The sequence below is a fragment of the Bufo gargarizans genome, chromosome 1, assembly GCF_014858855.1.
Source record: "Bufo gargarizans isolate SCDJY-AF-19 chromosome 1, ASM1485885v1, whole genome shotgun sequence".
NCBI lineage: Eukaryota > Metazoa > Chordata > Amphibia > Anura > Bufonidae > Bufo > Bufo gargarizans.
Window position 1 is genome coordinate 577,860,275 of NC_058080.1, and position 14,911 is coordinate 577,875,185.

A 14,911-nucleotide genomic window follows, 5' to 3' on the forward strand; every position below is an offset into this window, starting at 1 on the left:
ATAATTATCACAAAATTTCTCTGCATCAAAAATGACCCCAAAATACAAGAATTGCTGGCGTTTATTATTATTATTTTTTATGTGCCACAAAGAAAAAATAAAAATAATGGAGGATTCATGAAAAGGGAATCACTGGTAAGTAATTTGGACCCCCCCCCCCCCCTTCATCTTCCATGATGGCATACCATGAGATATAACAGATTCATTTTTTCCTGTTTAGGGAGGGACTATGGCCAGAAGCACCTTTCTACCAAAGGCGAGCTCCTGACTAGCCCTAGAATCTACTCTAATGTTTAATAAATGTATGAGGGCTTGACAACGTTGCTGCCCTGCATATTTGTTCTAATAAAGCGCTCGCCCTATCAGCCCAGGATGCTGAAACAGATCTTGTGGAATGTGCCGTAAAGGATTTGTATGATTCTGAGATGGCCATTTTTATCCATCTAGACAAAGTTCTTTGTGGCTTTATGTCCCTTATGTGCTCCACTGAACTGGACGAATAAGTAGTCTGTCTTTCTGAACATTTTTGTGGTTTCTAGATAGAGTAAAACAACCCTATGCACATCTAACCTGTGGAACTTCTCTTCCCCCTTCAGTTTTTGGGATTGAACAAAATGATGAGACAATTTCTTCTTGTCTGTGGAAATTTGATACAACTTTGGGAAGAAAATAATTATCCAATCTGAAAACAATTCTGTCTGAAAACACGATGCAGAAGGGTTCCACTATTTTTAGAGCATAAATTTCACTTACTCTACGTGCTGAGGCAATTGCCACCAAAAATAAGGTTTTTAGTGAAAAACACCTCAGAGAGGCTTCTGACCGGGGTTCGAAGGGAGCATTCGTCAGACCTGATAGCACTAAATTGAGGTCCCGAGGGGAAACAGTAGGTCTTAGGAATGGTCTTAACCCATGGGTGATCTGCAATTTAATGCCAATATGTGTACCCTTAATGTATTTGGACGTAATCCCTTCTCAAACCCTGACTGCAGGAACCTAAAACTGCTGGGACCAAAAACTTCTGGAAAGAAATTTTTGCTTGACCACACCAACTGCAGAAACTTCTCCAAACTTTAGCGTAAATTTTAGAAGTCACTTCTTTTCTGCTGGCCGTCATGGTATCGATAATGGCATCTGACAGACCCCTAGACCTCAATATCACCCTTTCAGGTTCCAGGCTGCCAGATGTAACCTTTCTACTTTGGGATGACAGATAGGAGCCTGTGACAATAGATCTTGCTTCCAAGGAAGAATCCATGGGCTCTGAACTGACAAGGTCTTCAGCAAGGGGAACCACGTTTTTTTTTTTGGCCACAGGAGCTATCAGAACAACATGGGCCCTGTATAGCCGGATTTTTTTTTAGAACCCTGGGAATTAGTTGGAGGGGGAAAGGCATACACCAGTAGAAAATCCCACTTTTGTGATAGCGTATCCACACCTATATTCCCGTTGAAGGGGTTCAGGGAAAATAACAATTTTGCCTTTGCTTCTGAGGCAATTAGATCCACTTGTCGAGTCCCCCATAATTCTGTAATTTGGAGAAATACCTGTTCTCCAGGCTCCATTCTGTTGATCTTAAAGAAGTTCTGCTTAAGAAATCCGCCTTTATGTTTAGGGACCCTTTTATATTTTTTCGGTTAACTGGCTCACAGCTAGGCTTCTTGTTCCACCTTGATGATTTAGGTAAGCAACTACTATTGTATTGTCTGTTCTTACTTGAACGTCTTTTCCTTTTATGTAATGGGAAAACGCCTTTATTGCTTCCCATACAGCTGTCAACTCCTGATTTGAAGAGAGGGATCTCTGACCATTTTCCTTGGAAAGAGAGACGAGAGCAGTGCGCTCCCCATCCCCAAAGGCTTGCATCTGTCGTGATAATCAGATGTTCAGGATTCCATGGAACTCCTCAACAGATGTTCTGAATGTTTCCACCACTGCAGGGACAGATTTACTAGTAAGGGTATTTGAACTTTCCCCTCTAATGATTCTTGACTTTTGTCCCAACACTCTAATATCTACTGTTGTAGAACCCGAGCGTGGACCTGTGCCCATCTTACAGCTGGGATGCACGAAGTTAAAGAACCCAGTAGCTTCTTTGCCTCCCTGATTGTACATACAGATTTATTTTGGAATCTTGTGACCTTTCCGCTTATCCCCATCACCTTCTGGGTTTTAAGAAATATCTCTTGACGAGTAGAATCTAGAAGGACCCCTAAAAATATTAAATTCTGCGATGGGCAAGGATTTTATTTAGTCCAGTTTATTAACCAACCTGTCTGATAAAGGGTTTGACAGATAAAGTTATGAACAGATTGTTTTCCAGTCCCTATTCTGAGTTTCCTACGATTAACAGATCGTCCAATTAGGGAATAATTAGGATGTTTCGCCTCCTTAAATGAGCCACTACGTCTAGCATTACTTTGGTAAACACTCTCGGGGCGAAGGTGATTCCAAAGGGAAATACTTGGAACTGGAAATTATGTCCCCCCTTCCAATTTTTCTTGTAAGACGGACGATTTTTGAATTGGGGTTACTCTGAAGAGGTTTAAGAGGTGGAAGACTAAAGGTAATATCAAAACCTTTTGCAATAATATTCAATACCTAGGGATTTACTGTGATCTTTTCCCATTCTTTTACAAAAAGCTTTAGTCTTCCTCCCACCTGAACCCTGGCGTCATTGTTTAAGCTTCTGTATTTTTGGGGGTAAAACAGGAAGCCTCTGTTTCCACTCTTCTGATTTTTCCCTTTGGACCAATGTGTTTCTTTAGTGGCTCTTTTTGCCTGAAAAGAACCCCCTTTTTTAATTCTTAGAACATATTCGTATCCATAGGGAAGGACTTTTTTCAGTCTGAGGCCTTCTCTAAAATAGTTTCTAAATCTTGGCCAAACATTAAGTTTCCATGAAACGGTAAACTACATAGTCTCATCTTGGAACCAATATCACCAGACCAAGATTTCAACCAAAGAGCTCTTCTAGCCACTACTGCTGAGGGACTCTGAGTGTCCGGTCACACATGGACCTCCATGCCTGACGCGTTGAGCGGGAGGTAAGGAGCAGGGATCTTGAAGGGTTCCCCAGAACCTCAATACCAAACTAGGGCACAGGTGCTGCCTGCTTCCCTCATGTGTATATGGCATTCCTTTTCTTCTTACCGCCTCTGCCTGCCTTATAACAGAAACGGGCTCATAGCAATGCCATGAGTATGATCCATATCCCACCTGGAGGGACAGGAAGACACTGAGGAAGAGCTGAAGGAGGGTCAAATTTATACTTCCTGTCCCTACCTGGTTGGAGGCGGATCATCTCTCATGCAGTCATGGAGGATGAAAGGGAAAAAGTCAATATTGATACAAAACATTTTTTTTTTTACAATTTTTCTTTTTAATTTTGCCAGTGCTATATCAACATAAATGATAAGTACTACATACTGCGGATTAGAGTTGCAGCTATAGATTACTAAAATAATCAAGTATTCTACCTATTAACTGGTAATAGAAAAAAAGTTTTCTATAAAAACTAATCGGCCCTGCCATACCATCATCAGAACCCCCTGACATCAGCCCCCCACCTCCCGAATGCCATCAGTCTTCAGCGCCATCAGCCCCCCTCCATGCTATCTGTCGTCTCCCCCCCCCCCCACCCCCACCCCAGTGCCATCAGTTCCTCATCTTCCTAGTCATCAGTCACCAGTATCAGTCAAATCAAATACTTACCTTTCCTGCTAGGGGGCGCCTCTGAAACTACACAGCTCTTCCACCATCTGTCATGTGATGCACTGTCCTCCTGACCTCGCACAGCGTCAGGTCATAGTGTGTGCTTACATGCGCTACAGCCTGTGTGTGTATGAAAAGGACGACAGGGCAGCATGGTGGGAGACCACAGAGCAGCGAATAACAGCAAGCGCCTAATAACTCACGCTCCATGGTTACATGGTACAAATCCTCAATGCAAAAATGTACTTGATTTGAGTAATTGTTTTAACCCTACTGCAGATGCTCTTACCGAGTCACAACAGGGGAACTCCCTCTGGTCATAGTGAAGGTCTGACTGACAAAATTTACACTACTTTCACACCTAAAGCACTACGATCTGGCAGACAATGCCAGGCACAAACCCCAGCATGTCGAAAAATTCACGCCGCAGGTGTGAAAGTACCCAAGCAAGACTGCCTGCTGTGCCAAACACAGAGGGAGTTAGGCTACTTTCACACTACCGTTCGGGTGTCCACTTGTGAGCTCCGTTTGAAGGGGCTCACAAGCGGACCCGAACGCTTCCGTCCAGCACTAATGCATTCTGAGTGGACGCGGATCCGCTCAGAATGCATCAGTCTGGCAGCGTTCATCCTCCGCTCCGCTCAGCAGACGTACACTTGAACGCTGCTTGCAGCGTTCGGGTGTCCGCCTGGCCGTGCGGAGGCGTGCGGATCCGTCCAGACTTACAATGTAAGTCAATGGGGACTGATCCGTTTGAATATGACACACTATGGCTCAATCTTCAAACGGATCCGTCCCCCATTGACTTTACATTGAAAGTCTGGACGGATCCGTCTGAGGCTATTTTCACACTTAGAAATATTTTAACAATATAATGCAGACGGATCCGCTCTGAACGGAGCCACCGTCTGCATTATATGAGCGGATCCATCTCAGACGGATCCGCTCTGAACGCTAGTGTGAAAGTAGCCTAAAAGGGACAGGACAGAAAGTAGAATACATGGACTGACTTAAATTATGAGGAAGGAAAAAAAAATAAAAAAATGATATATTATATATACATACCGGTACATATATACACACACACACACACACACACACACACAATTTGATAACAATAATTAGCAAATGCTCATTCATAGGGTGAAAGAATCATTGATGCAGCTCAAACACAGCACCGTTGAATTGATAGCGGCTGTTTTGGTATGGCCGCTCAGCCCATTCACTTGAATGGAACTGAGCCGCGCGCCTAAGGCAGGTGACTGATGAAGATGTCATATGGTCCCCTTTTTTAATTCGTAAAAATGTGAAGAACACTTTAAACCTTAAATAACCTTGAGGTGACGTTCATAATATAAAAGCAAAAAAGTTATTTGCCAAGAGGTTAAAAATTACTTAAAATTACACATTGCCAAGAGGAGGGAAAATAAAAGGACAGCGATATCAAATATCAGATGTTATCTGACCATAATACAGGACTGTGAAATCCCACACCTGGCTATTTTCAGTGGGGTCATAGATTTCATAAGTAACCATTAAAGGGGGATCTCCCACATGAAGAACTTACCACCTGTCTTCAGGAGGGTGTCTGACCTGAAACAACCACCAGTGGAGGGTTTCACTGCCTCTGTGTATCCTGTCCTGGCAACATCTGAAGTCTGTAGCAAAATGCTTTAAAGTCCATAGACACAGGGTTTGGGAATTTTAACTGTTTTGGGGTCTAGTGGCATGCTCAGGGTAAGGCACTTTCTTGGCAAAGGTCCCATAGATTTCTTTATAGGATGCCACAAAAAAAAAAATGCATGTTTAACATAAGCACACAAAATAAAACCACCTCATGTGAACCACTGGAAAAAACACGTGAGTTAATGCGCCCTCAGGCTCCAAGCATGTCGTTTTCATTAGTCAAACACAGAAATGCATAGAAAAGGGAAACACAGAGGTCTTTCCATACTTTTACTTCCATACTTAGGCTACATTCACACGACCGTATTTGGTTTTCCGTGCCCGTTCCATTTTTTTTTTTTGCGGATAGTATGCGGACGCATTCATTTAAAAGGGTCCGCAAAAAATGCAGACAGCACACAGTGTGCTATCCAGATCCGTATGTCCGTTCTGTAGCCCCGCAAAAAGAAGATCGAGCATGTCCTATTCTTAGCCGTTTTGGGGACAATGATAGGCATTGCAACAATGGATCAACAAAAACAAACAAATAAAAAAAAAAAAAAAAAAAAAAAAACACAGATGCAATACGGATGCCAAAAGAACGTCATCCATTTTTTTACGGATCCGTGTTTTGTGGACCGCAAATGTAACCTAAAGAGGACTTGTCACCACTCCTGACATGTCTGTTGTAGTAATTACTTGCATTCCCCAATCCCCCCCATGTAATAACAAATCTGAAACTTCTATTCTTAAGGATCTATGTTGTGCTATTTCTGTATCATTCCTGCTAGACGGTTATGGATAAAGGTACAGGTGGGAGTTACCACTTTGGGGGGGGGGGGGGGTCCCTGAACAGTCTTAAACTAGCCAATCAGTCCTGCCAGTGTGCAGGGAGACACACCCTAGATTAAGTCTGGAAAAACACAGGTTAAGGTCTCATGCACACGGCTGTTCCGTGCATTGGGGACTGCAATTTGCTCTGCAAACCGTCAGGAAAAAAAAAAAAAGATGAGGACTCTGCGTCAGCTTTTTTTAAGCACTTATGTGTGAACATACCCTAACAAGTGTCGCACTTCCACACTGCGAACACCCACATACGATAACCAAATGTAGCAGAAGAGAAGGACTGAAGCCCTGAGAACTGGCCTCGTAAGTGCCTAAAAAGCACGCTGATCCCTTATACGGCAAACCTGCCATAAGGGAATTATTCTCCTGCGTGAGTCACCGATTAAAGCGTTCAGTATGGAAAATCCACCGAACAGAACATTTCCACTCTGCAGTGACTCATTTCATCTGTATCTACGGCTCCACACCCCATTCCTCACAAAAACATTCTTTTTGTCCTAAATAGATCACGCACATGTGAACTGGCTCCAAACTCCGCTGTCCTACTGTATAAATAAGGTCAATACGTTTGCTCAGGACACTAGATTGAAAGTGACTTCAGGAAACCAGATTACAAACGACCTGCCTGAAGGCGACACCAGAACTCCACTTATTAACTGGACTGCACTGGTGACAGTCCGCCTGTCTGAGCAGTACAATGTACGTCTTTCTGAATCTCCCCAGACTGCGTATCCATAAAGCTGCTGTAATTGACACCAAGAACAGTAAAATCATTGACGTTCAGCTCCAGGCGAAACGTAGAGTTCCACTTGCAACTATACTGACACTCGAGCTAGTGGTGACGACGGAGCGGCATTATCTCGACCAACTTGGGAGCCGACATAAGAAATACTACCACTGCCAGCTGCCTGACAGAATGGCAATATGATACCCGGGCAGCATGGCAGTTTGTAAAGGAACACCATTAAAGAGGTTTGCCCATCTCAACATTTATACCGTGGCGCAAGGATGTGCCACAAATGTCAGATAAGAGCAGGTCTCAGTTCTTGGACTGATCTAAAACGTCCAGCCGACTTGCTGCGTAGCCCGTGTCTGTAACTTCTGCGTCAGAGAAGCCTTATGCTTTAAGACAGACTGACGAGCGAGTTCAATGCAAAAAACACTGTGTGGCAGTGTGATTTCTGACCTATGCCAGGATCATATTGTGTTATCATGACTTATAATGCTGCCAGACCACGAAGCTACTGAATTGTTCTGGCATAATGCCCTCAGTGTCATTCAGTAGATACAGGTCTCGCAGGAACACACAGAATTATAAATCATTATAATACCGTGCAGTACTGTCAGAGGAGCAGAGGTCAGAACGGGAAATTACACTGCCACACGCAGCATGTTTCTCGAACCGAACTTGCTCGTCTGAGTCTACAGGCATCGTGGACCACATTTGTGTTCTCCCAAGGACTCTGCAGGGCAGTTGTGTGCCATCTCATTTTCCTGACACGTGCCTATTAGGCCTCCTGTCCGTGCCACCTTTATCGCAATTTATAGCAGAAATTCTTTTTTTTTTACAAGAACATGGCACGTTTTATAACTTGTGGAACAGACAAATGGATGCGGACAGCACACAGATGACATCTGTTGCAGACCCATAAAAATGAACGGGTAAGCGTGCAATACGCAAAAAACGTGGACGCAGAAGATAGATATGGCCGTGTATGGCCTTTCCCAGATTATTATATGTAATTTCACTTAGGAGCAAGAACAATGTTTTCAGTGGCTCCAAGGTGAACCTCCATTTTTATCAATATGTTTGGGATAATGAAGTCCTAAGTCAGTGGTTGTGTGAGATATCACAGATACTCCTTGGGATACGGATACATTAGGAATATAAACCCTTACACCGATGGAAGGAAGGAAAGCTGGGAGCACTTACAAGAGAACAAGCAGACATAACAGGGTCATTTATCAAACTGGTGTAAAGTAGAACTGGCTTACTTGCCCATAGTAACCAATCAGATTGCACCTTTCATTTTCCAAAGCTGTGAAAAATGAAAGGTGGATTTTCCCATTTTGTGCGTATATCTGTGCGTTTCCACACCAAAAATTGCATGTCAACAACACATGACCACTGTAGCCAATCACTGGCTGGAAAAAAAGCACAACTGAAGTGGCAGCCCAAAAATCTGCTAGGTGAGTAATGGTCTAAAAAAAAATTTCAGGCACGTGTTGGCTGATTTCTTCCCAAAACCAGGCAACCCCTTTAATAAAATTGCACATGCAGAGGTTACATCTTTATAAGGCCTCTTTCACACGGGCGTCAGTTTTTTTGCCTGGATAAGAGCCGGGTGCGTTGCGGGAAAATGCGCTATTTTTCCGCGCGAGTGCAAAACATTGTCATGCGTTGCACTCGTGTGAGAAAAATCGCGCATGTTTGGTACCCAAACCCGAACTTCTTCACAGAAGCTCGGGCTTGGGATTGATGTTCTGAAGATTGTATTATTTTCCCTTATAACATGGTTATAAAGGGAAAATAATAGCATTCTGAATAGAGAATGCATAGTAAAACAGCGCTAGAGGGGTTAATTTTTTTTTAACTCACCTTAGTCCACTTGATCGCGAAGCCGGCATCTCCTTGTGTCTCCTCTGCGCTGAACAGGACCTGGGGTGAGCTGCTGCATTAAATACCGGTTAAGGACCTTTGATGACGTCACTCCGGTCATCACATGGTACGTCACATGATCTTTTACCATGGTGATTCACCATGGTAAAAGACCATGTGATGACCGGAGTGACGTCAAAGGTCCTTAACCGGTGCAGCAGCTCACCCCAGGTCCTGTTCAGCGCAGAAGAGACACAAGGAGATGCCGGCTTCGCGATCAAGTGGACTAAGGTGAGTTAAAAAAATTTTTAACCCCTCTAGCGCTGTTTTACTATGCATTCTGTATTCAGAATGCTATTATTTTCCCATAACCGTGATATGCACCTTATGACTCCTTTGGGCACCCGTACATGCTGTGGCCCCAATTGCTGGTCTGCCCCTGTACTTCACATTGTTTCAAATAGCAAGTACAGCTCGGCAGGTAGCGTTAACTTGCGTGTGGATCCTGGGGATGACCCCCAAAATGTTCAGACACCCTTTAAAACAGGAGTCATACCGGATCATGTGACCACTCATGCTCCTGTTTGGCACATTGTGGGATAAAACCTGTGCCCACTTGTATAGATGTATTACTGTATAAGGGCTCATGTACACAACCAGATATTTTCTTCAGGACGCAATCCGCTTCCCCCCCCCCACACATTTATTTCTAAGGCGCCATGCCACATCCGTATCCCACAATCTCAGTACAGGTCTTGTTCTTGGTCATATTTGTGGAAGAGAACAACCTTTTCTGTTGATGGCAGTGAGAAAAATACAGACTCCACATCAGGGGCGTAGCTAGAAATGCATGGGCCCCATAGCAAAAAAAAATGTATGGGCCCTCCCCCCCACATATCTATCGGGCCTCCCACCACCCCTTCCAGAGCTCCTACCCAAACACCCATCCTAGTTCTCCCACCGCTCAATGGGGGACGGAGCAGCGGTCCAGCGAAATAGCGGCAGGACGGATCCGACAGGCTGAACAGCCTGCCGGATCCGTCCTGCCACAAGTGTAAAAGTACCCTTACTGTCAAATAAGGGGGGGGGAAGAAACCCCAGAACTAGAGTGTGCCCCACCCCCCAAAAGAAGGAAGAGGCGTCCTCCTTATCACTGCTGGCATCTCTTTTTAACTTCAGATCATCAGACTCTCACTAATTACAGCACACACCCCTGTAGTGTCCACCATCAGACAGGGGAGGGAAGAAAACAAACCTCAGAACTAGAGTGTCAGTGTGCCCCCCAAATTGGGGGGCACACTAGTTCTGGGATTTCTCCCCTCCTCTGTCTGATGGTGGACACTACAGGGTTGTGTGTGCTGTAAATTTGTAATAAGTGAGACTCAGAGTCTGATGATCTGAATTCTGAAGTTAAAAAGAGCTGCCTGCAGACCTGCAATGATAAGGAGGGTGCCCCTTGCTTCTCTTGGGGGCCCCACCCTGCAGGCAGCTCTTTTTAACTTCAGAATTCAGATCAAGTATCTCATAAATCATAAGTTCTCACTTTCTTTCATTTACTTTTATTTAGAGTACACTAGTCACAGCAGGCAGCAGGCACAGACTGGCAGGACTGGAGAGGAGACCAGTTCAGGAGGAGGCAGGAGCACCAAGCAGAGAGAAGAGGACCGGCCCCCTCCACCGCCTGAGTCCACCTCCCTCTGCTGCTTCTCCAACCTGGTGGCTGACTGGCTCCAGTCCCTCCTCCCTCCACTCAGGTATGCCCCCGGTCCGGCCCCCTCCACTGCCTACCTCTATCTGTGCTGCTCCTGACTCCTCCCCAGCCAGGCCGGAGCCGGCCTGGGCCACAGACGGACCACCCACTAATTGTGCCTGCCCTCGGCCCTCCCCTAGCCTGCCCTGCAGCTCACAATGGTGCCGCAAGTCGTCGGCAGCAGGCCCCACCCCCCCACACACACGCCTGCTGCGGCTTCAACTGAAGATCCGGAACTTAGGATTCCTCCTGCGCTGCGGCGCTGGTGGCTGGCTCCGTCCCTCAGGTATGCCCCCGTCCCAGCCCCCTCCACCGCCTACCTCATCTGCTGCGCGTGCGCCCTGCTCCAGTCCTGACTCCTCCCCAGCCAGGCCCAAGCCGCGGACCGCCCGCGCCCCGCCAACTACACTAGTCTACTGCAGTGTGCGAGCGGTCCGCGGCTCGGGCCTGGCTGCCTGTGTGTGTGTAAATAAAAAAAAAATAATCAACAGTAGGCGGCCCAGACGGGCCCCCAGTGGCGTAGGGCCCCATAGCCACTGCTATGGTTGCTATGGCGATCCCTACGCCACTGCTCCACATGGAAGCTGTGCATACTTCATTGACCTCATTACAGACACAGCCGTGACACTTTAGGGTACTTTCACACTTGCGTTATTCTTTTCCCGTATTAAGTTCCGTCCTAGGGTCTCAATACCAGAAAAAAACTGATCAGTTTAATCCTAATGCATTCTGAATGGAGAGCAATCCGTTCAGTATGCATCAGTTCAGTCCCTCTTATTTTTTTTTGGCCAGAGAAAATACCGCAGCATCCTGATCCATTCATTTCAATGGGTCTGTGTACATCTGCATCGTTTATCACGCATCATCTTTGTGCTCAAGGAAAGAAAAAAAAGACAGATCCTTATCTTACTAGGTCCACGGTGCCAGGATCCACTAATGTCCTGAACAAAAGTGGGTATTCTTTGCTGGAGCAAACATGGACTCATGCAGCATGTAGACTCTGTTCGCTGCTGCTTCAGCTTCTTATGACAGCTGGTGCCTGTGGTGCCATACAGACAGCTGCAATTGGCAGCCTGTATTCTGCAGGCCACAAAGAGGGGCATCAGGAGTGCTCCTAAACCCATATGATCTACTTTCTACTCTATAACAAAGTGCAAACGACCTCTTGCAGAAGCTAAGAGAACCATCTCGCTAGCGCCACCTTCTGGAAGTGGCTCCCAAGGTCAAGGTCTGACCTTTTAACAAGCGTTTGAAACTAACAAGGGAAAATGGCCATGCCAGCTATCCATCTTCTGTTTTGGGGGTGCTTGCCCCTCATCAGTACGGAGTAGGATTCTGGCTGGCTGCGATGCCTTGAACACAGCTTAGGAAGGATTCTGAATCTCCTTCAAGAGACCAGCTGTATATGGAGTCTTATTGGCAATGTAGAGCCGGTCTCTTTTCCGTCACCTGAAAAATGGGTATTAAGCTGGCGGACATTAGCGATGTGCTAACGTCAGCTGAACATAACTATATTAGTGCCATCTCACTGCCTGAAGCCTTTATTGAGAAAAATGAACTTGTATAATATGCTAATTAGCCTCTAGGAGCAGGGGGGGGGGGGCGTTGCACCTGCTCCTAGAGGCTCCGTTTGCCCACCTCTTCACACCCTTCTTCTCTTGACCGACAGGGTCAGGGCAGCGCTGCTCTCCTCCCGCCGGCCATGTCTACTAAGAAAATCTCACGCCAGTATTAGGCGCAGTGAGGTAGTCAGCAGCCGCTGAGCGTCCTTCCCTCACTGCGCCTGCGCTGAGATTTTCTTAGTAGACACGGCCGGCGGGAGGACAGAAGCGCTGCCCTGACCCTGTCAATCAAGAGAAGGGCGTCAAAAGAGGTGGGAATACAGAGCCTCTAGGAGAAGGTTCCTGGCAAGAAACCCAACCCTTACCTTGTGGTGTAAACTCCTAGAGGCTAATTAGCATATTATAAAAGTTAGTTTTTCTCAATAAAGGCTTTACCCATTTTTCAGGTGACATAACCCCTTTAAGGAGAGGCTGCACTCTGCCTAATCTAGCTGAAGCATTAAGAAAGCTGAGCACCGACTATAGAAACAGGCCCAGATCCTGTTCTGATCAGTTTACACCAGAAGGTAAGGGTTGGGTTTCTTGGCAGGAAGAGGTCAGTACAAGCACTTGTCCTCTGGATATGGCTGTCAATGTCATCCGGCCGGGTGACAAGAATTAGTGGCGCACATTTCAAGGACATCTAGCAGCAGGTGCATTACAGACACACAGCGGCAGGCAGGGACGCCCAACCCGCGGCCCTCCAACTGATGCAGAACCTCCAACATGCCCAGACAGCCTACAGCCATCAGGGCATGCTGGGAGCTGTAGTTGTGCAACAGCTGGAGGGCTGCAGATTGGCCGTCCCCAAGGAACCATAAAAAAAAAAGAAAAAAGTGACCTATTAGGATATATGGAAGGGTCTGATCTGATCCACAAGCTCTTCAGACTCTCCTATTATAAACTAGTAAGTCATGATTCTGATCAGCAGCCGTGTCACCCCCCGCCTTCCATCGGCTGCTCCCCCCGACACCGCATGGTTTCATCCGCGCATGGGGAGAAGCAGCTGCTGCGGTGCGGGGAGCCAGGTAAGTAGATTCAGTGTGAGGGGTCCTCGGGGGACATTTTTTAGTCTCGGACAAGGCCTTTAAAGGGGTGGTGCAGTGCTACAATACTGATGACTGATCCTCAGGGTAGATCAATATGAGATCAGAGGGGGTCCGACTCCTGATATTCCTGCCGATCAGCTGTTGGAAGAGGTAACAGAGCTCGTGCAAGCGCTGCTTTCTGCTTCAAAATGTCCGACGCGCCGTCGCCTTCCAGATACTTGTTCTATTCACTTGAATGGGACCAGCAGTTGTAATTACACTGCACCGCCTCTACACGCGAGAGGGCGCACAGGTCATCTTGAGGTGGAAGCAGCACTTGCATAACAGCTGAATGGCGGGGATGCTGGGTATCTGACCCCAATACCGTGGCACTGCACAACTCTTCAGAAGCAAGGATCCAGAACAGCATCTAGTATGCGCTGTCCCTTTAAGACTGCAATCAGGTTACAGCGGCTAGGGCAGCGGGTCACGTGACTCCCATACCGGCCAGGACGTATATTAACATCTTATAGATGACGTCAGTGCACAAAGCGGAGACACCGTCACCCCTCACTCACCCAGGACATCCGCCGTCCGGTGCCGGGCGATGAAGCACGCGTCGTCCCCGTAGCACATTCCCTTCTTGAGAATGCCCTTCCTGGCATCTTTGCCAAATCCGCAACTGGCAGTCACCAAGCTATAGTCCCGGGAGTCCGTCTGCGAAAGACCGCCTAGTACGGCTCTGGCCACCAACCTGCCGTACGACAAAACGGAGAACATGGCCCCGGACGGTCCTCCGTGCAGCCCGCTCCTTCCTCAAGGACACACCGGCTTCTCTCTTCCCGGCTCCTCTGTGCTTTCCCTGCTGGGCACAACCCTCCAACCGCGACCTCTTCCCCCCGCTCCGGTGGCTCTGCCGGTGTGTGGCAGGACGCACTCACTGCCGGTCTTCAAGAGTCCAGTCGACCTTTGCCGCCATCTTGGACCGCACTGACACTCAGGAGGCCGGAGATGGGAGGCAACTGCAGTAAGACACGTGACGGTGTGACGTCGTTATACGTCACCAGGATTCCCCGCAGAAGGTCCAGCGTGCTGCTGCTGCCGACGTCAGGGGGTCTGCAGAGCCGCTCCATCCGTGTCACGTTTCTATAGACTATATATATTAGAAGCGAGCTATTTCTACACGGATGTCACACGAGAGAGCGGCAAACGGAGCACTCGTGAGCTGGTATCCTGCCAAAGGTGGAAAATACCTATAATGAGCTCATAAGTCACCCTGACCAGCACCACCAGTTTCCAAACAATTCTACTTTCCAAATATTAATTCAAAGTCTGAATTCTACAACTAATAAGGGCATCAACTGCACATTTTGTGTGATAAAAGTGCTTAATGCCTGTCCATATGCCCTGTTAGTACATATGGATGTCATAGGTGGGGTCTACCGCTCAAGACCCCTCTGTATTAGGGTGCATAAGTATTTTGCGGTCTGCAAAACGCTGATACCAGCCATGTGCGTTCCACATTTCGCAGACCGAACACGGCCGGCGCTATATAGAGAATGCCTAGAATAGGACATGCTCTATTTTTTTAGCGGGGTAGTGGAATGGAACAAGCGATGCGGACAGCACACAGTGTGCTTTCCGCATTTTTTGCTGCACCATTGAAATGAATGCGGATTCATTTATACGGTCGTGAGAATGCACCCT

At 46.9% G+C, this 14,911-nt stretch overlaps 1 protein-coding gene across 2 annotated transcripts in view; it reads right to left on the minus strand.

The window, feature by feature from the left end:
* PPTC7 (protein phosphatase targeting COQ7) overlaps nt 1-14,198 on the minus strand; it is a 42,097-nt gene extending 27,899 nt beyond the window's left edge. For both annotated transcript variants that reach the window (XM_044290596.1, XM_044290588.1), the window contains exon 1: nt 13,783-14,198. In XM_044290596.1, coding sequence (XP_044146531.1) covers nt 13,783-13,984 — 202 coding nt within the window. In that variant the 5' untranslated portion in view covers nt 13,985-14,198. The remainder of the gene's footprint in view (nt 1-13,782) is intronic.
* Between the last annotated feature and the right edge of the window lie 713 nt (nt 14,199-14,911).